Source organism: Fundulus heteroclitus, chromosome 18 (genome assembly GCF_011125445.2).
Source record: "Fundulus heteroclitus isolate FHET01 chromosome 18, MU-UCD_Fhet_4.1, whole genome shotgun sequence".
In the NCBI taxonomy this organism is placed as follows: domain Eukaryota; kingdom Metazoa; phylum Chordata; class Actinopteri; order Cyprinodontiformes; family Fundulidae; genus Fundulus; species Fundulus heteroclitus.
Window position 1 is genome coordinate 20,160,409 of NC_046378.1, and position 23,382 is coordinate 20,183,790.

Here is a 23,382-nt window from a genome sequence, read left to right on the forward strand (position 1 = left end):
TGTTTCCAACATTTTGAAGCATCTTACTTTTTGTGACGGTGATTTCTGTCCGGCAATGTTTTGATCACAGCGATCTTAGTGGGCAAAATCATAAAGATGTCTATACTCACAAACCTCCGACGGAAGGACATGCCCGTCCGCCATGTTTTTTCTGCACTGGACTGTCCACACAGTACACAAGAATTTTCCCAGGTGCACGGTGTGAAAACTTTTGGCTTCGTGGAGGGGTACGATTGCTAAAATGGCAAAATATAGCATGCGGACCTCACGGATGCATCAAGCATAAACCGGGCTTTACTCCGCCCAATCTCACAGTTGAAAAATGTACCGCAGGATTTCAACAAATGTGTGGTAAATTAATTGTCACAAATAATGTCTAGTTTATGTAGACGGAACTAAAAGACGACAGTTTATTAGCAAAATTTGGGGGTGAGTTACCCTTTATCTGGGTCAGACGATGTCTGTAGTGCTTTAGAGGCTTTTCTGGGTTCTTTTGTGACCTCCTTGATGAGTTGTTTATATGCTCTTGGAGTAATTTTGATTGGTTGGCCACTCCTGGTAAGCTTAACATCTGTTCCATGTTGCTTTCTTTTTTTGACAATGACACTCACTGTGATTTGCCGCATTCCCACAGTCTTAGAAATGGCTTTAAAACCCTTTCCACAACATGAACGGCAGTCAAAGGAGAGGTCTAGGCTTCATAACTGCTGCTTTCTTCTGCTCCAGTGCTTTATCTGACACACGGGGTTCTGGGTCTTATAATAGAAAGTCAGTATTCCTACAGGGGGGCTGTGAGCCAAATCAGAAGGTCAGATGGCACAAGTCTTCACTTAATATCAGTGTTAGATTTCAGCTTCATGCCAAGTCCCCCTGGTTGAATCCGGCATTGCCCTGCAGCTATGTGTGGGAGCGTGTTTGTGAGGTGTTGTTTAGTGACTGACCTGAGATTATGTGCTTTATCAGTTAGATTAGCTTCTTTTGCCTCTGATATGGCCAGCATGTCTGCTTCACAGTAGCATGTGAAAAAATAAAACTGCTTGAGGAGCCTGGTGTGTGTGTGTATGTGTGTGTGTACATCTGTGGGATGATTTGTTGTACCACATTACGCTTGCTCTGGTTGTTTAGATCGCAGCACAAGGGTTATTTCAGGAAGACTAACTTTATGTGATGTTTTGTGGGTATGTTTCCACATGCGTTATGTGTTTCTATATGCTTGCAACTGTGCTTCCTCTAAATTTTTCAGAAAATTTAATTAGAAAATATTTGAAAAGATTTTCTGATTAAACACACACACATGTTCTTTGTTAAGAAATTGAAGATTGAATTTGGACAAGAAAACACAAACATATCTTATTTTTTTCATATTATACAGGTTACATTTCAGTTTATGGGACGATGGAGCTAAATACAGCACAACCCTGTAAGAGAGTTTATTAACAGCAGCAGAAGACTACAGACTATCAAAAAGAGTGGTTGTAACATGACAGAATATGGCAAAGTTCACTGGATGTAAGAATGTTTCTGAGGGCTGCTCTTTAGACCAAAACATTTAATATTGTCAAAAGATGAGTGAAGTCTAGTTTTACAAACTGCAGCTTTAAGAGGTTTGGCTAGCAAGTTGTGCATGACATTTCCATCTCTATTTCCATCATGTTTGATCCATGACTGTCTGCTGTAGTCATGTTATAATCTTGAAATCATTCCAAATCCCTTGAAATCTGCTCTATGTCAAAGTCCGGCAAGCTCTTCCAACATATTCTAGTAGATGTTTGAACCAACATATGCACTTCTGGCCACTTAACTTCGGCCCTTCTTTGTGCACGCTGACAATGTATATTACCACTGAATATGTGCTCTCAGAACCTCCTTACAGTAAAATGATCCTATCAAAATGTATTTGTTACACATGTGCACCTCATACAGGTTTAAAAGACCAACCGTTGTGAAAGCACATCTATTCACAATTCTCTGTTGGTGTTGATTGGCTTTGATTCTTACAGCTTGTAGGCTTGGATGCAGATAAAGAACAGAAATAGTTCTGAAGCTTCCTGTATGCTTATAATGAGTTTGCAGCCTGTCACTAAGCAGGCCCCTAGTCACCATGGCACTGCATTACTGTTGCTATGGTTTCCTTATCTGCAGGATGTGGTTCAACCAGACCTGCCATATTTAGTCTGCTTCTGAGTGAGCAAGTCTGCTGCTCCTGGATGCACTTAGCTCTCCTTTTGTTTTTTTCTCTGGGAAAGAATAAAGAAGCTCTGAAGCCTTTCTGTATAAACCTGTACTGTTTTACAGCTCTAGTGAAACAGGAAGTACAAATGTAGTCATCGGTTTGATGTGTGCAGATACAGTGGCTGGCGAAAGTAGTCATTCAACCCTTTTTTAGTCAATTTGTTACATTCCAACCTGTAATTATTATACATATGCAATTCATATATATATATATATATATATATATATATATATATATATATATATATATATATATATATATATATATATATATATATATATATATATGGATGAAATGAAATGTGAAATGTATGTCTCATGACCTGCCAGTAGAAACATACATTTTCTGAAAGGCCCCAGAGGCTGTGACACCGTTAAGCAAGAGGCATCACACCAAGAAAACCAAGGCGCTCTCCAAACGGGTCAGGGACAAAGTTATTGAGTAGAAGTGAGGAAGGAATTATTTAAAAAAAAAATCTAAATCTTTGATCGTTGACCACCATCCAATCCATCATCTTCAAAAGTAAAGCACATGGTAACACAACAAGCCTGCCAACAGAGAGCTGCCACCAGAACTCACAGACCGGGCCAGGAGGGTATTAATCAGAAAGGCAGCACAGAGACCAAAGGTAACCCTGAAGGAGCTGCAGAGCTCCACAGCAGAGACTGGACGATCTATCCATAGGACAAAAATGAGGCATACACTGCATAGAGCAATTATGCACACTGAATTTTTTTTTTTTATGTTGTGTTTTATTTGTTAGTTTTTCCTGTTTGTTGTTTGCTTTACAAAAATAAAATACAAAAAAGTTGTACGCATCTTCTGTAAATGAAATGGGCAAACTCTGAAACAATCCATTTTAGTTCCTAACTGTGAGGCAATAAAACAGGAAAAAATGTCAAGGGGCTCTACATAGAAATAAATTATAAACTAGAAATGAGAGGGTTTTTTATCTTTGTGATTAGAATTAAATATGAAACAAAAGCATTATTGTGAACTTCTGTAACCCCGCATTCTTGTTCAGGATAAATAATCCTCTTATTTTTCTGAATACAAGAGCTGCAGGATTAAATTCTCTGAGATAATTATTTCTCTTTCAGGCTTTATCTCAGATTGGTCTTAACCATTCCTTCTGTGTTCTTTCACAGACTTAACAGATTAGAACGGTCCAGGAATCCTACTTTCTTGATGGAAACATTGTCTTGTGGTGAATCAGAAAAAAAGTTATGTTTTCCACACAATTAATATCATGTAATAGGACTTTCTGGTTGTAAAATAACTCTTGTATCACCAGAGTTAATGTTCACAGATCTGAGCAAGGATTAGACATCTTTGTAAGAAAGTTGTCAAATCAGTCAGCTTGACTACTGCTATGGATATTCAGGTAGCATGCTAAAATGTGTCTTTGTAACCTTGATCCATCTAAAGTGTAAACAAAATGAACAATATATGTTTTTTTTTCTTTAGGAGAGAAAAATTGTTATGTCATTCTTTTATGTTTTTTATTGTCCAGTCAATTCATATGATCTCATCTACAATTCAGCTCATTTTGGTTTAATCAGGTCAGTCCAGTTGATGAGTTCAATGTTCAATATTTAATTTGGTCAATTACCTAATTCTTTTAGTTCAGCTCAAATCAGTTCTGTTTAGTTCAGATTATTATTCAATTAAACGCTTTCATTTAGTGACATGAAGTGACATCAACTTATTTTCTGTTCAGTTTATTTTATTTTAATTTTGTCACTTCACCTAAATGTATTGCTATTTATCTCACTGAGTTCAGGTTAGTTAAACTTAGTCCAGTTTAATTCAGTAAAATTTTATATATGCAGTTTAATTAAATTGCATTATTTTAGTTGAGTTTACTCCAGTTCAATTAATTCATGTTCAGTCTAGTTTAATTGTATTTATCAAACTGGATTAATTCCCCTTTGCTTGACTTCAGTTTTAAGTAGGATCCTGTGAGCAGTCAATGTTAGTTAGGTTAGTTTTAATTACATTATTTTTGATTCTGCTGAATTCAATTAACTTCTATGAGTTACATTTTGTTTATTAAATTTAATATAAGACACGGAATGTCTTTCTTGTCCAACAATGGGGAAGTTTGGGAAGACAGTGGACAGAGTTACACATTAAATCAATAATGAAAAGACAGGCTGATCTAAACTAAATTCAGTTATAAAGCAACAGATAATGAATTTATCAGAAAGACTGAAATACAAGTTAAAAACCACAGTATTGCACTATTATGGATAACGTGATATATTCAGGTTAAAAAAGGGAAATATTCAAGTTAAATTGAGGAAAATTCACAGAAACTAGGGAAAGAAAAAAAATGTTTTACTGTGTAAAAAATGCATTACAAAATTTATGCAAATGATTCATAAAAATTACATGACATTGGTAAGGTTCTATGGTGCTACTCTTTGTTGTTTGAATAACATGCACATGAGTGCAGTTCAGGACAAGGTTGGGAATTAAGGAGTTGTCCAGCCCTGGGGACAAAAGTTGTCCTCGTCAATTGAGTCCTGCAGCAAGGGCAGCTTAGTCTGAGTCCCGAGGGAAGCCACTCAAACACTGGGAAAGGGATATCTGAGGGTTCTTGTAGGATCCTGTGAGCAGAGCTCATTTAATAGTTTTCTGATTCTGCAAAGAGTTTCAGCAGGAGATTACACATTGCCATACATAGTGCAAAGTGGTGTCTGTCTTTGTTCAGCCTAAATCTATTCTATGCATTTTAAATAACGGATTTCGACTTTTTATTTCCTCTTTGAGCTATTGTTAAACGCAGCATCGAGAGGAAAGAGGAATAAAAGATAGCGACAATGATAAAAGTGTTGTAATTAAAATGGAGATTTTACCCAACAACTGAGAGAATATATATTGGATGATTAACAAGTACATGGGATGTTTCACAAAATAAAGAGTAGCAATGGGTGATTCATGAATTATAATTTTCAGTTTAAGGTCCAACTCCTGACCAGCTGCAACCCCTTTCTAACCCTTGTGATGCTCTTACTTTGGCAAATCATGAATGGTTTTCAAAGTTTTACTCATTTCCCATAACTATTATCTAGATATTGTGGAGGATCTGAGATTTGTACGACAGCAGTGAAAGTTCATGGAATTAGCCAATCTCAGGAGGTGAAGTATACGGCAAAAACCTTTTTGAACCAAATAAGTTAAAATCTTCGGGAAAGAATAATTTAATAAGTGTAACAGTGGAAGGCATTATATTCAGGTTTCCTCTTTTTTGTATTTTGATTTGTAAAAACTCTCAGACGTTCGCTGTCGGAAGTAGTTGCATTATCTTCACTATTATATGTACTTTTTTGAAAAAAGAAAGACAGTTATAGATAGCGGTTAATTGAAACTTATTATATAGGGTTTCTTGCAAAGGTATTTATGCCCCTTGAACACATCCATGTGTTTTTATCCAACAACTTCAAACTTGGATTTTATGTGATAAACTGGAGCATAACTAGGACATGGTTGTCAAATAAATGAATAATTGTTATGCATCTCTTTTCAACCCTGTATATTTCCCTTATATTACCTTTGGAGGTGCCTAATTACTAAACAAACCACTTGAGTTTAAATCAGTTTCCGCTGGTCTCTAAAGACCACAAAGGTTTGTTAGAGAACATCAGTAAACAAAAACTAATGAAGACTAGAGAACACAGATAGCTTGAAGAGAAGTTTAAAGCAGGGTTAGCTCATAGAAAAATATATAAAGCCATGACCATCTCAAGGAGCACTGTTTAATCCATCAATTTAACATGAAAAGAGTATAGCACAACTACAAACCTTTCCAAACAAGGTAACCCACCTAGACTGACAGGCAGGACAACGATGGCATTAACCAGAGAAGCAGCAAGGAGGCCTGTGGCAACTCTGGAGGAGCTGCAGAAACCCAAAGCTCGGGTGAGTGAATCTGTTAACAAGGCAACAATTGATTGTGGACTCAAATAAAATTTGGCCTTTAGGAAAGTGTATCAAGAAGAAAGTTATTAGAAGTAGTATTGCCACAAGCCAAGTAGATAACCAAACAATCATGAAAGAAGGTGCTCTGGTTTCACTCTGGTGGGCTACAGAACACCACCATAAAAATACCCACAGTTAAGCAAGGCGGTGGCTGCTTCATGCTGTGAGGAAGCTTTTCTTCAGCAGAGACAGGGAAGTTTCTCAGAGTTTTAAGAAGCCAGATGGAGTTAGAGGTAGAGTCTGCGATTTTTCAGAAATGCAAGTGAGAAATGTAAGTCCCTTTTTGAATAACTGCACATACACAAGACCATGTTACTAGCTCTCAAGGGGGATCGCGTGAAAAAATCTCCCAAATCCACTCTTATTTCTTTGTACTGAGGCTTTCCACTTTTTCTCATAAACTTGTAGTGGTTTGCTTATTGTGGCTTTCAGCAATGTTCAAAGTATACGGTGAGAGCAGTGGAGTTTTTACAGGTCAGCAGCTTTCACAGAGATCTAAATTTTTAACCTCTTTCTTTTTGAATACATAACATTTTGACTACTGTCAGGATGGAAGGAGAATTTAAAAAAAATTCTGAACAGGTTAACAACTATAGCTTTAAAAGTATGAAATTAATCATGGAGGAAAGCCTCTTAGAGTTTTTAGGAGTTCAGACTGGGGCAGACGTTCACTTTTTGGCATGACAAAGGCCCTAAACATACAGCCAGAGGTACCATAGCATGACATAGATTAATGCTTATCTATATTGTAAATGACTTGAGCAATGTTCAAACCTAAATCCAATTGAATTTATGTGGACTTACAAAATATTGTTAGCAGATGCTCTCTATCCAATATCACTAAGCTTAAGCTATCATGAGAATTATGGCCAGACATTTTAGTCTCTAGACTTTCAAAGCTGGTAAAGACAAATCCCAAAAGACTTGCTGTTGTGCTTACAGCAAAAGATTGTTTTACAAAGTCTTTTGAGGGCACTCAATGCATGACAGACAATTCAGATTTACCTTTGTGACATAAAAATCATGTATCGTTTTCATTCTGCTTCAGAATTATACACGGCTTTGTATTGCTCTGTCACATATCACTCTGATAAAAAGACATTAGAGTCTGTGGTTATCACGTGACAAAATGAAAGTGAAAACCAGGGGGTGGGAATACTTTGCAAGGCGCTGTGCGCACCTCATTATAAAAGGCTTTTGACCGCCTGCAACATTTCCCAGCATCATCTTGATGCTGGAAAACTTGAAATAATGGAAAAAATTAAATAAAAAAAAAAATTAAATTGCATGAGTGAGTAGTCCGTCAGCAGCTTCTAAACACCTTATGTAACACATGACAAAGAGATCGAACCCCCCATAGCCCTTTATCGTTTTATTTATTTTTTCGTTCCTTTTTATTAACACTTTTTGGCATTAGATTTATGCATGTGCATGCCGAGCTTCCGAGATTTGTTTACAGTCAATAACAAATTTAATGGAAGGGCAACTTCCCTGCCCAGGCAGGACCTGAACGGCTACAACATGACCATGCACGTTGTATTGTGGGAGGGAGTGACTCACGCATGCGTATCGAACGCCCTCTGCTCCTGCCAAGCGCTAAGTGGAAAACAAGGAGTGAGCAGCGGCTAGGAAATGTAGTGAATCGCCTTTTTTAAATGGATATAGATATAGACTTGTAACAATTAGCAATCTCACCGTGTATCACGTGACATAAGAGAAGCGTTGCTGTTTAGGTCTAAACAGGACTTCAAATCTCGAGGCTGTAAGTGAGTAACTCGGCTTTATTGTTAGAATCCACAGGTTCTGATCTTTGCTTCCCTTTCCTTTAGAAGAAAAGAAAAAAAAAATACTAAGAGTGCTTGTGGATGAATCTGGACTGAGTGGCTGGAGTTGTGGGCGAGGAAACTGTTGCATCACTCGAGTTTGCAGTCGCACATTACGGACTTGCTCGTTCCATCCAAGCGCAAGACATGATGAAATGTCCTGCCTCTGTGTAGATGAGGAATTGCGAACCGAGTCGCCGTGAATTCATTGATGGGCTTGTAAAACTACGAAAATCAATTACCCGCAGTTCTGTTGAGCTTTACATGTCGCCTCAGATCGCTTCCTTTAGCGGGCGTTTTCCCTTGGATTTTCACTCGTAGGGGAGAAGGAAGTTTCCTGCGCTCTTGAGTGGCCGAGGAGAGGTGCTGTCTGTGGTCCTGAACTCAGAAATCTCAGCCAGGAGTTGGCCTTGAAGACAATTTTAGGACAGAACTAGAGCTTCAGCAGAGGTTGTCCCACCAGCAGCTCCTCTTAGGGCTGAATATGGTAACTCTGCACAGAGTTCATCTGCAAACATTGCTTCTTTTGTTGTTTGTCGGTAAGTATACATTTTAAGGTTGCCTTACACAATGTCTTGTTTAAATTAGGAGCGTTGCATGCCATGTTTTGGCCACTGAGCAATCGTGGTTATGGACGTTGACGTTTTCTAGAGCAGACCCTCTAATGCCTGCAGTTCATTTCTCATAAAAAGGCTAAAAGCAATGTTAAGCTTTTTTCATATTTCCTTTTTCTTCTGCTTCTTTTTCTTCTTCTCTCTCTCTCTGTCTCTCCTTTTGCTTCTCTTTTCTCCACCCACATGTTAGTGTAAAAAGCTGATGAAAAAAAAGGAAAAGATAAAATCAACATTGTCACTGTCTGCCCAGGGGGTATGCGCTGGTTATATAACAGCAATGAGCCCAACAGACAGTCACACATATACAGTGCTTTCCGAATGTATTTTGCCAGGTTAAAAACCTCATTAGGGTTAAGTTGATGTTTTTATTTTAATCTTTTCGTTTTTCGCGGGGCTATTGATGCTGGAGTTGCCCCGACAAGAATGCAGGGGGGCATTCTTGTCAGGCGTCTTGCCATATATTCATAATTTAATCAAACACTGGCGGTTTTGCTGGGTCACACTAACACTTTAACACTCAACTCTAACCAGTTTACCTATCCCAACTGCAGAAAAGCATCCCCACAGTTTGATGCTGCCACCAGGCATTCGCTGTGGGCATGGTGTGTATGAACTAATGTGCAGTGTTAGTTTTTCTCTACAAACTACGTTTTGTATGTAGGGTACAAAGCTCCGTTTTGGTCTCATCTGACCAGAGCACCTTCTTTCACATGTTTGCCTAAATGACTTGTGGCACACATAAATAGGGCTTTCTTTCACCAATGGCTTCCATCTCACCACTCTTAGATAGAGGCCCTATTTGTGGAGACTATGACTAATACTTGTTGCATTAACAGATTCTCCCATATATAAGCATCTGTGCAGCTCATCCTGAGATATTATAAATGTATGTCTGCTTCTCTGATAAAACATGTTTAGAGCCATTTTATCTCTTTCTAGATACCCCAAACATATGTGACACTCAGACAAAAGAAAACCTATCAAGCAAAACACTCTTTGCACTTTTGCAAAGAGTGTATTCTTACTGACGCAAGAATACAACTGAGTCTTATAATTTAAAGAATGTCATAAATAGACAGAACAAGAAAAACAATGTTCATTGTAACATTGTGTCTTTCTGTAGCGGAAATTTTAAAAATATGTGTAGATGGAAGAAGTCCTAAAACTAATCTTTCCTAGTTCCTAAGAGCCACTCTTGAGGGGCCAAGGGAGCCAAATGCAGCTCTGCAGCTGCATGATGCAGACACAGAGTCTATGCATTCATAACTACCAAATGATTTGCCTTTTACTCACTCAGTTCCCTCCTCATATTATTAAATTATCTCTAATGCAATTATACTCCAACAGTTTCCTTCTCCAGTTTGATCACAATGCCTTGCTAAACCTTCCCAATGGTACCCATAATTTCTACACTCTTTCCCATATATTTACCTCTCCCACTCCAGACAAATATTACAGAGGTCATGTTTTTTACTTTGCTGATCTGTTGTGAGTATAGTCTCATCACAGCTCACAGGGCTGTATAATTAAATTTGTGCCTGTTTTAATGCAAACTGAGTTGTGCATCTGGCCCTGTGTTGCATATGACATGAATGGACTGCACGAGATGATGAAATGCATTAAGAATGTTCTTTTTTATGTTTTCGTGTTGCAGTTTGTTTAGGTCTATAGCACAAGGCAGCTTGTAATTCAATGACTTTTGTACCTGTAAGCACTTCTCTCCAAAGAAATAAATGCCCTAAAGTTTAGAACCTTAACCATCAGACTTTTTATTTCCTAGAAGACCCCAAAACCAATTCCTGTGTCAAAAAATAATCTATTGCTAAAGTATCTTATGAAATCTGATAGACACAGTTTCTCCCTCCCAGGCAAGTTTGTTCTTTTACTTATTTAAATAAAAATGTTCAAAGCACAAAAAAATATTTTTAAAACAATGTTTACAGAAGACAAGCTGTAAATAAGAAAATATTGGTTGGCTGCAAAGCTAAATGTTTGTAATATTGCTTCTTTAGTCCACCTGAGCAGGCCAGTATGTGTCGATGTGGATTCGGAAACAGAAGCAGTGTTGGGAAACTCCATGAAGCTGACGTGCATATCCTGTTTGAAGAGGGAGGAGGTCAAAGTCAATACAACTGTGAAATGGTTCTTCACGCCAACAGACCACGAAAACAGCACATACAGGAAAACTCTCGTATGTCTCCAGAACAGTGTACTTCTATAGCTCTGTTTTGATCAGTTTAGATTCTACAGGTTAACAATTTTGTCTTTTTGTTTTCTCATTTCATCTAGATTTACCAATATCAGGATGAAGTCCCAGAAAGTGTTGGTGGGCATTTCAATGGCCGTCTAGCCTGGAATGGTAGCAAAGATCTACAAGATGTCTCCATTTTGATCCTAAATGTCTCAGAGAGTGACCGTGGTTTCTACGAGTGTAACATTACTCGTCAGTTTGACTTTAGAGACTTCACCCCTACAACAACGATACAAAAGAACATCACACTGACTGTGAAAGAAAAGGGTATGTCTGTGTACTTTGGTTTCATTTTAAATACATTTGGAAGCAGATATCTAAATCACTGTGTAAAAGACACATAGCCACCTTTTGTTTTACAGTGTGACATTAAATCGGACTAAACTTTTTCTGCCGTAGATCAGTCAAAATCACCAACTTTCTATATTCGCTAAATACCAAAATAACCAGAGCGAATGTTTCATTGCTTTCTTCAAATTCAGCAATCACATAGCTAAGACTACTTTGCGCAACAACTCAGTTAAATTTAAGAACACATGTGAATGTTTGTTCTCAAATATTCTCAAAAAGAACAAAGCTAGTATAATGAAAACCGATTATGGCTAAAAATGCACTTAATGACAAAAACATTATGTCTTGGAGACAAGTTCTAATGTCTGAAAATTATAATAGAGGTGAGAGACCCATTAGGACCTCTTTACATTTGGAGAAAAAGCTTGGAAGCCTGAGAACATCATCCTAGCCCTGAAGTAAGAGCGTGGTAGCACCAAGTTGTCCAGGTGTTCTGCTGCAGGCAAACAAACAAAGACAATGTTTGAAGTTGCCATTTTAAAGCCATGATCTTAGTCCCACAAAAAAAAAAAAAAACTAATGGGAGAAGAGCTGAAGGTGAGCTGAGGTGCGAGTGAGGAAAGAGGCCTCTTACTGTACCCTGTTTCAGGGCCGATATTCCAGCAAACTATTGTGAGAAGCTTGTGGAAAGAAACCATAAAATGACCCAAGTCATTCAAGTTTTTAAGGCAATTCTGCCAAATTCTGAGGAAACATGTTTAAACTTCTGAATTTGAAGAAATTCAGAAGAATTATTTACAAAAAGTATTTGTATCATTATTCTGGCATTTAGCAAATACAAATGATTTTGGTAATCCTCACTGACCTAAAACAAAAAAGGTTTAGGTCTGATTTTATGTCAGACAGTGAGAACATTTTTCATGTGTCTATAAATACAGTTCATGTAAAATGTGTTTAACTGAAAGCAAGTAAGCAATCACAATGTTTTTTAAAAACCTCCATTACACTTTATACACTGTCTAAAGCTATCTGCATGTTTCTGTTACAAACATAACATGATCTATCCTGTGTTAACTAACGGTTTTTGGTTTCTTAATCAAGGCTTCAATGTTTAGATGCAAACACGGTTCTCTGCTGACCTGTGTGCACTGAGTCCTTTCTTTATGCTCTGCCTCCTCTTCATCTGAGTCTAAAGTGTTTATCAGGGCACCATGACTTGCTTTTCAATTACAAACCCACCTCTTTGCTAAGTGATGCATTAGTGTGAAAGCAGCCTGCCACTAACAATACCTCAATAACTGGGTTTTATTTTGTCTGCCTTTATTTTCTAAAGCTTTCTTCTGTTGTCAGTGAAGGGCTTAATTCAAACCAGCTTCTTTGCTATCTGTTTAAAACTGGGTAATGTATAATGCTTCCCGAATGTCTGGCCTGCTGAGTGTTTTATCATCCACCTGTATCAAATATACAAATATACATGTATATTTGGAAGTTCTTAATTATTATCCATTTCTTTAAATTTGCATTTTCTATGTTTGCACATGGTAGAATTTTAAATAAGATGCATATAAAGATACATATTGTTTTGTTTTTTCACCTAAGTACGCTACAAACTGATTTTTCTTAATGCACAAATATCGCAATTTACCGTCATATTTCATACAACAATGGTATCAAATTTCAGAAAGCCTTCTGTGTAATGGTCATTATACATGTGCATCATATTCTGGTAATGATGTTCATGGCGGCAAACTGAAATAGCTTGTGGTTAATGCATCTGTGCTTTCCCATCTGAGGGATTATATTACAAAAACAGCACCACCTCAGTAGGTTTTCTGGTATTTGGTACAAACTTACAACCAGGTTCACAGTGGCTCAAAAAATCCATTTCCTTGGATGATTTTGAATAGTTTTATGCTTTTTTGTTTGTTTGTTTTTGTACAATTGCCAAATGCCTGCATGTGTTCTCAAGGAGATTTCTGCAAACTCCAGTGTATTTTACTAGGGTTTTGTGTGACAGACCAACAAAACAAGTGTCAAGTGAAATGAAAATCCTAAAAGTGTGGCATGCATTTGTGTCTTCCTGTTTACTGTAACCAGCGGAAATAAATCCGACGCTGCCACCACCATGATTCACCAAGAAAAGTACAGTTATGGTGGCATACAGGGTTAGTTGTCCTCCACACATAATTTTGCAAGTTGGCCAAAAAGTAGCCATTTGGGTCTCATCTGACCAGTGTCATCCAAGTCCTGGCATCTGGAGAATTTCTTCATGCCACTCATGTATGAAGTGCAGATTTTTGGAGTATATGGCTAATAGAGGCTTGCTGACATATTCTCCCCCGAGATCTGTGGATCTATGTGCCTCTGCCAGAATGGGTCTTCTTGCTGCTTTCTTAGTTAATACTACTTTTCCCCAGACTGTCAATTTTAGTCGATGGATGGAGCCATGTTTTGGTGGGTTTGCAGTTGAGCTGTACTCTTTCCATTTTTGTTGCCTTCACAGAATACCTGGATTTATACTAAGATTAGATTACACCCAGGTGGATTGGTAGGTGACTTTCTAAGGCAAATGTTTGCACAGGATTTTATTTGGATTATCAGTGTTAAGGGGGGCTGAATGCAAATGAATGTTAAACTAGAGGTTTTATTTGTGAAAATAAATCAAATATACGCATGATGATCTTTCCTGTTTAAAATGATGCACTACCTTGAGTTGGTCAATCACATAAAATCCCTGAGAATACATAGAAATATGTCGTCACCAAATGACAATATGCAAAACAGCTCAAAGAGTATGAATACCTATGCAGAGCATTTCAGTCTACTGTTATTAATCTCCTACCAAAGCTAAATAAAATAAAAAGACTTAAAAATATAAACAAATAAGATATTATAGGCATGATTGAAAACATTGTTTCCCATAAAATTAAAGGCAGTAAATTATTATGGTAAACAGAAACTGTTCTTATGTTCAGATGGACATAACTATTTTAAACACATTAACAATAAGAAAACTCTAATATTGAAATACATTTCAGATTGAAGAACCACTGTGAGTTTACACCTCCATCTTATGTCAAACACAAAGGAACCTTGTGGAGCTTACATATTTCTATAGGCAGGTGTTGTTGAATTTGTCCCCACCTGCATGTGACCTTTAGAAATCTCTGCAAGGTACTTTTCCTTTTACTCACTAGGTTCTGATATCATTACTCTATACTTTCGATCCTTAGATTTTGTATGTAATGCACAATAGCATGAATTCATGTAAGAATTTTATTTTTTTACAGTGCTTACTGTATTTGATAATCAGACAGCACCTTGCCACTGCAAAATGTAAAACCAGTAAAAGCATGTTTGGCTAGATGAACAGGAAGTGGTACATTTTCATGTGATTAATGACATGTATGTTGCATGGACTACATCTTCTTTTTTTCTAATTGTATTTTAAGAATTTACCAAATATTAAATGTATTCTTAGTAATGCCTCATACTCCCACTGTTGTATATCTGACCAGCATTTTGGCGCCTGAAGCAAAGAGACATATTGCCTTTTTTGAATCTAATACTTTGGCATTCATAATGGGATCTCCTGTTAAACTGGAGATTATAAGATTGTTTCTGGTTTGCTGAAAAAGTCTGTGGCATGAGTCTCACCTCAGCGACACTCCATAAATACGGCATATATACACAAATGCATTAGACTTTATGCACTTGCCCCCAAATGTTGCAGCAATTGCCTCCTTTTAATTTCATTTAATCTTTTTCTGCACTATGCAGACACCGTGTCTGTGTTAATAAGGAGTAACTTACCTTGAAATGCCTCATGCTAGGAGTGGCTGACTTGCCAGGGAAGTTGGGCTTATTTAATGAATAATTTTGTTAAAAAAAATATTTACTTACCTGTGAGCCCTCATGCTATTTTATAGAGCAATGGAATATTAGGTCAAGCTGTCAGACAATTATTGAGTTTGGAAAAAAATAAATATCAAAGTGTAAAATGTAATGTATCCAATCCTGATGCAGTAGCACATTGTTCATATTCTGTCCTTCACCCCAGTACATGTGCAACAAAAGTGACAGAGGTGCTTTAAATACCTGACTGTGTCACAAAATGTTCCAAGGTTCCTTGTGGTTAGACTAAGATAAAATGTGTTTTTTGAATGCATCAATTTACAAGGGTCGATAGGAGAGAGTGCAACATAAGCATTGATGTTTAGTATTAATAAAAAATGGACAGACAGCAATGAATAGGTAAGGACGTGTGCATGGTTACTGTGCTAGGGAGATGTGTGCAGCTCAACCACTGGAACCTGCCAGCTTTTGCTTGTAAGTGCAGATTCTTTTTTCTCATGCTGAATAAGATCCAACAGTCCTATTGCAACTGTTCCTAAAAAATGTGCTGATGGCAGTCCTCTTCTACATTGTCCTTTGGCCCGAAGAAATTGCAGAAATTGAACCAGTAAACTCAGATTTGCACCGATGTGTATACTTTGCTGTCAGGTTGGGTAGAGACTGGTCGAGGAATAAGTTTTAGAAGAATGCTGTTTTAGTGAGTAGGGTCGCTGCAGACCACTTAGAAAAAAACAAGTCTAGAATGTTTTTAATATTATCAACCTGTAAATATGTGACCAACACAACTTGAAAACAACCTTTGGTAATGGTCAGTGAAAACACTCTCTATCTTATAATGAATAATTGATGTTTTCTGCTCTTTTCCCTGCTCTCTAAAAATGATAAACGAATTCATTTAACTTTCAATTTATAATTAGTAATAAAATCCAGATCCAGTATGTGAAATCCATTTTCTTAATAAAAAATGGACAAGGAAAACTTAAATATTAATGTAAAAAAAGAGCAGAGACATGAATGCATCTTTTATAAAGGAAAATTCAACTTGTTATTTAGTGAAATGAAAGTAACCTGCTGATCTCAATTGTTCGTCATCACAAATGACATTTAATTGTGAGTCAGCAGTGTTCAATACATTCAGTGCACTTCCTTAAAGCTGTAGCAGAGTCTCTGCTTGTGTCGTTTTTCTCAGAATGGTCCAGAAAATGAATGCATGCTGAATAAAATATGTGCCTATCCTTTGTTTGTGCTCCTCAGCCTCCAATGACACTGCCGCAATCTACTCTGAGATCATGATGTATGTCCTGCTGGTGTTCCTAACCTTATGGCTGCTGGTGGAAATGGTCTACTGCTATAAGAAGATCTCAAAATCAGATGAGCAAGCGCAGGATGCAGCGTGAGTCTCACACAGATCCACACATTCAGATTAGTGTGAGCTGAGGACAAAACACAGTGTTTTGATGTGATATGCGCAGATATAAATGTGCACCACATTATCTCATTTGAAATGGCTGATTTGTAACTGTGGGTGCTTGAATTTCTTGTTATTATATAATGCTCATTTAAAATCCCTGACATCAGCCGCTGGAATTTAGTGGGCTGTCACAAAGATAGACTGACGGAAAAGGTCAGACTAACAGACAGACATGGGAATAATTGAAAATGGAGTGCACTCCCTCCCCTGGTTTTTAACCCTCTTACATCTTTTATCTGTCTTTTCTCTAAGGCAGGCAGCCAGAAATACCTGAATTATTCCCAGCTCTGCTGACTGCTCTCTTTTTAAACAGGCTTTTTACATTCAAGCGGGGTTTTTAACTTCATTGTAAACTGGCTTTTTGCGTCACCTTGTCTCAAAGCCACTTGTGTACTCAACTCCTATTAGAGTTCCACGACGTCTACTCGGAGAGCCCATGCCCGCTGACAGCATTTTCCTTAAGTTGAAGTCATATCTTGAGGAGAAATGTAACAGATAATGCACTGCACCATGGTTGATTCACTATCGCTGTTTGCAAAAATTCATGCAAATTCCAAATCCCACTCCCAGCATCACGCATTGAACCATCAAATGTGCAATGCAACCTGAGTCTGTGAAAAATGCAGTAAATATCTAATGTTCCTATTGGTGCCTTTAGTCAAAACGTTGGATTACGATCTAAAGTTTACATACACCTATCGCAGACATAGATATCATATTAATATTTGTCTTTAATTGATGCATTTGAATTGTCCTTTTTCCAGGTTTGAATAATCATACGACCTTCACACCTCAGTGATTTAAAAAAAAAAACTGCCTGCACAAGGATTTCTATAATCAACACACTAATTCAGTTATACAAACAAGCTCAAATTAATACATGCACTAATGGTAATTAAATCTCCCTTATCAAGTTTCACCTTGACCACTGGCTGCATATTTGACCACCCTTTTTGGCGGAAGTAAATTTAAAGTGATTACTTTCTATGAAATGAACTGACCTTTTATAGTTTCTCCAAAGATTTTAAATAGTGTTCAAGTTGGCGATTTAGGGAGACCAGACTCAAAGCTTATTGCTTATCGTTACCCTGCTTTACCCTACTCAAACCTGTTCCAATGGGCGCCTGGGATCATACATCTTTTGGATCCTAAAGTTGGGTCCTGATCAGACCTGTAATGATACCTTTAGAAGAAAGAAAATTAGTTTCTTTCAAGAACAACTCTGTCAAGGATGTTATGAGCCAGAGACTACTGGAACAAGAAACTGACTGAGAGGGTGCCAACGGAGAACGAAGCCCATTAAAAACAGCACCATATGGAGATATGGAGGTGAGGCTTTCAATTTCAAAAAACATTTACCAAGTGTCAACAAGGTGTTGGTAGCATCGTGTTGGGTGCTCCTTTCACTGCCACAAAGTGGACGGTACAGAAAAGAAGGAGGACGAGGTTCAACTTCCTCAACCTAACTTGAAATCAACAGCTAGATAGTGGACATTGTGATAGAAGCTGGGTGTCTTAACAGGATACTGATCCCAGTCACACAATAAAACAGTTTTTTGAAGGGAAAGACACAGACCTACGTTAGGTTTCTGGAATGGTCCTGAACTCATCCATAATGGCAGTTTATAAACTAAGCATAGAAGTCAGGTTTGGTCCAGAAAACCAACCAATATCACTGCCTTCGACCAATTGTGACGACAAATAGTGGTCAAATATCCAGCCAGAGGTATGACAGAAACTTGTTAGTTGCTCCAAAATGTGTATTGCTTCTCGGCAACTTGCTGAAGTACATTCATCCACTCTTAACTTTTCCTTTCAGTGAGTTCTTCTGAACAATGTCCTTAAGATAAATAAAGATAAAGATTATTTCTTCTGGGTGTTTTAACTTTTTTTATTCCAGTCACCATCTTTAGTACAGTAGCTGCTTTCCTATGGGGATTTGGGGGATTTTTCCTTTAGTTTTCCAGGTCAGAAATTGCTTAAAAGTTGTGAACTGGTGTTTTCTCTGTAAAATGGCCATGATAAATACTTGCATTCCAAACTTGGTATATTAAACTTGATTAAAGCATTTTAAGTTTTAATTTAAAGAACTTGTTTGAAATATTTTAATGTGGATTCTGGTCACATTAAGAGGAACTAAATTCAGCTTTATTAAGGCATTTAGCTTATATGAATAGATCAAGGAAGGTGAAGCTCAGAGTGACTATATGACTTTAACACTATAAACTTTTTCAGTCCATGTAGTTGAAACAGTAAAATAATTGAAATATGTGAGACCATTTTAATCTGGTACTGAAGATGAAGATGGGAAGTGACAGGAAAAACTGAGACTTGGTCAAAGTATTAGACTGCTTTTATTTCCTAAACTTTACTGACTGACACACCAAGCTCTTTTCATTAATATAAACCCTGCTTAGTCCATGGAGAGGCCGTGTAGATACACTGCATGTAACTGGAAGCAGTTTTAGTGGTGCTGTTTTAAGAGGCTGAGAGCTTGCTGATAAATACTGAATGATGGTGTCAAAGATTCTGGATGCGCACTCTCTCTCTCCCGACTGCACTGATTGTTTTGTCTTTTATGAACCCCACATGGCGGAGCAGAACGGGGTGGGGGATGGGGGGGGGGCTACATGTATGATTTAAAGGAAAATGTATGTAAAAGCCTTGTGGTCTCAAGCTGAAAAGAAAAACCATGCATTGTACCTTTTAACAATAGAAAAACCAGACCATTATTTTTTTTAGACGCTCCTCTGTTTTTCTGCAGGACAAAATACCTAGCCGTTCCCTCTGAGCAGAAAGACAATCCAGTCGCTCCTGTTACCGAATAAAAGCGGTTTTCAATGACACGGTAATTATCTCCCTCCTTTTTTTCAACCCATCGTTTGCATCTTTAATGCCCATAACTGGGAAGCTGTGTAGATTCATGTTGCTTCAGTTATAACTTTGTCTCAACCTTAGGTGCTCATTTTTTGAATTCTCTTATTCTTTCTTTTATTGATTTTCTAAATTCTTATTTAGATATTTCTCATTAGAAAACATGTAATGTCCTTGAATGCATGGTGTTTTTTCATAGTGTGCACATACCTAGAGTCCTTTGATATATATATATATATATATATATATATATATATATATATATATATATATATATATATATATATATATATATATATATATATTCATTTAGTTGAGATACACCATAAGATGTAGTGTGTCAATGTTGTAAAAATAGCAAACTAGTTTGTGTGATGTTTGCATGTTAAGTAGGGCTCCATACTGTTTTTTAAGTAAGTTAGACACTAAAGTCTGCGGAACTTTGCAAAACCCTGGGCAGAGAGCACCTTGAAAAGGTGCAACTTGAAGTTTAGCACTTTTTGCATCAAATGCCTTAGTGTATTTATAGGGTTTTATTGTGACAGACCAATAAGTAACTGTGAAGTGGAAGGAAAATGATACATGGTTTCCAAAAGTAAAAAAAATAAAACTCTGGCAAGAGTGTGGCCGAGGAACAAACTCTACAGGTAAAGGGCACAGATATGGTGAAGTTTATAGCAGGTTTAGGTTTGATCCTATTTTCTGAGAAAGCAGCCAATGGTTAGGGTTACCCAGTATTAAAACTAGGATGTTTTCTGACATTGCACAGGCAAACATTTGCCACAAAAGATGTTCCTTAAAAGTGTTACATTTAGAAGATGCACATCTAGATATGTTCCTAAGTGTGATATAGTACATCCAGGCTCTTTTCCTGTATCAAAATTACATCTTGATGCAGAAGTTTGCTTTCTGTGGCTCCATTATTTTCTTTCTTTCATCTACAAAGGCCCTAATCCTCCGTTGTAAGTTCCAAGATGAAAGCTACTGGCGAAAGAAATCTGAAATCTGAAGTAGGGTCGGTGTTTTTTCACAAGCTATATAAGGGGACACAGCAAACATATAGAAGAAGAGCTTCTAGCTGCACATCTAAAATGCTGTGTGTGTTGGACAACTAACACTTAATATCACCCTGAACAACCTTTCCCCATGGTGAATTAAGGTAGTGGAAGCCTCGTGCTGTTTGACTGCTTTTCTTTAGCAGAGACATGGAATCAGGTCAGGAAATGTGCATGGAGCTACATAAAGGGCAATCTCACAGGTTGCAAAAGACTGGGGTGAAGGTTCACCGTCTGCAGGACCTGCAAAACAAAGACCATAAACATTCAGCCAGAGCTACAAAAAGTTGAATAGATCAAAGTAAATTGCTGTTCACAGAAGCTTTTCCTTTTTTATCCAAACTCATTTGTTTTAAAGTAGAGATAAAGTTGTCTCTAGATGTGTAAACTAGATAGAAAAATAGTCCCCAAAACAAACTTTGCTACCTTTTTTTTTTTTTACATTTTGAAAACTGTGTAGAATTTTGCTTCTGCTTCACAATTATCCGCTACTTTGTGTTGATTTGTGTCATAAAATCCTGAGTGAAATACATTATGCTTTGTGGTAGGAACCAACTACAAAAAAAAGTTCAAGAGACAGGAACCCTATTTAAAGGCACTGTATGTCACCTTTATTTAGATTTTGCTTCCAGTAAGTCAGATTTTCTGTCAGCTTTCAAAGGAGACTATCTGATTGGCTTTTTAAAGTTTTGATTTGACTGTCTTTACTTATGTTTAGTCCAGTCCCTGACCATTTTGAGAGAGAATAGCTCCGAGAAGGTCAGAGTTTCTTCATGGAATTTGTCACAATTAATCACTAACCAGTGACCAGTGCTCAATTTCTTTTTCATTTCTTTAGCTGAATCATAAAAAGAAATACCAGTTCCAACCAGTTGTTGGAACTGGTTAGATAAAGTTACAAAGTTAGCACCAATGATACCAAAACCAAGAAGCTACAAGCTAAACAAGTTGTTACCTAAAGCATAGTACCTCTTTTTAAGTCTAATCAGTTCTATGCTGGATTTTCCTATTTCCTGAATACATTAATATATATTCAGGAAATCTGTCATTGATAAGTTCTCAGGCCTCACGCCCTCATTTTGTTCTTTTACAATTATCTCACTTAAATGTCTAGGTAATTTGTAGTTGTTATCTTGTATGAGGTCTAAAGTTCGCTTTTAAACATTGTAAAATTATCTGACTCATTGGAAGCAATGACTCAAAGAAACATTGGATGATTTGAAACTTTTGCACAGTACTGGATAATTTCTTTTTAATGAAACATACCAAGCATTTCAGGTTTACTGAGGGAACCATGTTCTATGCTCTCTACAGGTATTGACCACTCAGGATGATGGCACAGACAGCACAGTCCCGTTGGTGCCACCATGAAGACATTTCTCTCAGACAGCCATGTGAATCCCGCCAGCCGACCTCCCCTGTGTATCCACTGTGTCTTACAACAAGAAGTGCTATATTTTTCTCTTCCTTTTTCCTCTCCTTTATTGAAGCTCCAGGCCTCTGATATTAAGTGCTTTTACTAATTCATTATGTCAAAGAGCAAAAATGTCCCTCACCTATTACCTGATGAATATAGCCATTCTATACAGTATACGGACCTGCCGACGTGTAGTTGTACTACCTATTTCCCAACAGCTAGTGTTTGTGAGTTTTGTACCTCCACATATACTGCGAGACCGAAGTAGAGAATCTGCTGTTTTAAAGCTCTTATACTGATTCTGTAGTACTTGCCTAGTTTATTTTTTTAACCTTTTTATAGACCTTGTTGTGGTTTTTCAGGTCACAGTTTTGTTTGTATTGGCCAGAAGTCTTTTTATAGTGAGTGAATTGGAAAGCTTTTCTACCTTACGTGTGCCCGTCTTGTCTGCTTTTCATTGTGCGTCACATCATGGAAATGCACTAATAGTATTCTGCAAGAAAAACACTGTTTCTGTTGCGCTCAATTCATTTGAAGGTCTTTCCTTCACTCGCTGCCGTATGAATCTTTAATCCACGCTCAGCTCTGATGTCAAAGCACATTCAGTAGGTCAAGTGGTACTGCACTTAGTGCTCTTAAATGTATTCTTGAAGCTTTGACTGTTGCCGAGCTGCTGAGATTTGGTATGTGCCTCCTTCAATGATACAAAACTGTAGAAATATTACAAACTTAATTCAATCATGTCGCGCCGTTCTCGGCCTGTTTCAGATGTAATCATTCATCTGTGAGTAAGCAAGTTTTCGATTATTAAATATACATTCCACGGTCTGATTTGTCGATCCTCTGTTATTCCAGAAAATGTCCTCATATTTCTTTTCTTTGTTTCACTGTCTACAAATCCATCTCAGTTAACTGGAATATACTTGAAATTTTTATTTTATTTCCGTAATTCAATTCAAAATGTCAAGAGAATGCAGAGATGTTACGTTGTTGGTTACACAATCATGGGAAAGACTGCTGAGGGTTACCCATGGACATGCTGTTAATCCACTCCTGAACCAAAGTCGACGTCAAAGGTGTCTCTACTGCACCGAGGGGAAAAGAGCTTGGCTGCTTCTCAGTGGTGTCTAAACCATTTTGCGGTTCAAAATAAATGTTGCGTTTCATTTGGAAATCAATCTCCAAGATTCCACAGGAAGGTTGGAGAGGCACAGAATCGAAGATGCTCGATGCCAGCTTCATGTTTCCACAGTTAGGGAGGATTTGGAGAGTCATGCTGTCTGCTGGTGTTGGTCCACTGTGTGTTATCAAGTCCAAAGCCTGAGCAGCTGTCTACCAAGAAATTTTAGAGAACATCATGCTTTCCTCTGCTGACAAGCTTTTTGGAGATGCATATTTTATTTTTGAGCAGAAATTGGTACCTGACATCACTATTAAAAGTACATATACCTACTTTAATGTCCAGCTATTACTGTGATTGACTGGCCAGCAAACTCATCTGCGTTGAACCCTAC

The 23,382-nt window shown here is 37.5% G+C and overlaps 1 protein-coding gene across 4 annotated transcripts; it reads left to right on the top strand.

Moving 5' to 3' along the window:
* The first annotated feature begins 7,784 nt into the window (after window positions 1–7,784).
* On the top strand, window positions 7,785–22,696 carry scn3b (sodium channel, voltage-gated, type III, beta). Of its 4 annotated transcripts, none has more exons than XM_012868077.3 (7): window positions 7,785–7,983; window positions 8,362–8,579; window positions 10,667–10,845; window positions 10,944–11,172; window positions 16,306–16,444; window positions 19,287–19,370; window positions 21,766–22,696. In XM_012868077.3, exons 2-6 carry the CDS (start codon window positions 8,525–8,527, stop codon window positions 19,348–19,350), a joined length of 666 nt encoding a protein of 221 aa, XP_012723531.1. In that variant the 5' UTR covers window positions 7,785–7,983; window positions 8,362–8,524; the 3' UTR covers window positions 19,351–19,370; window positions 21,766–22,696. The 4 variants fall into 4 exon arrangements, with proteins under 4 accessions (XP_012723531.1, XP_036006213.1, XP_021174960.1 ...); XM_036150320.1 differs by having other exon boundaries at window positions 7,785–7,979; XM_021319285.2 differs by lacking the exon at window positions 8,362–8,579 and having other exon boundaries at window positions 7,786–7,983.
* Window positions 22,697–23,382: the final 686 nt, after the last annotated feature.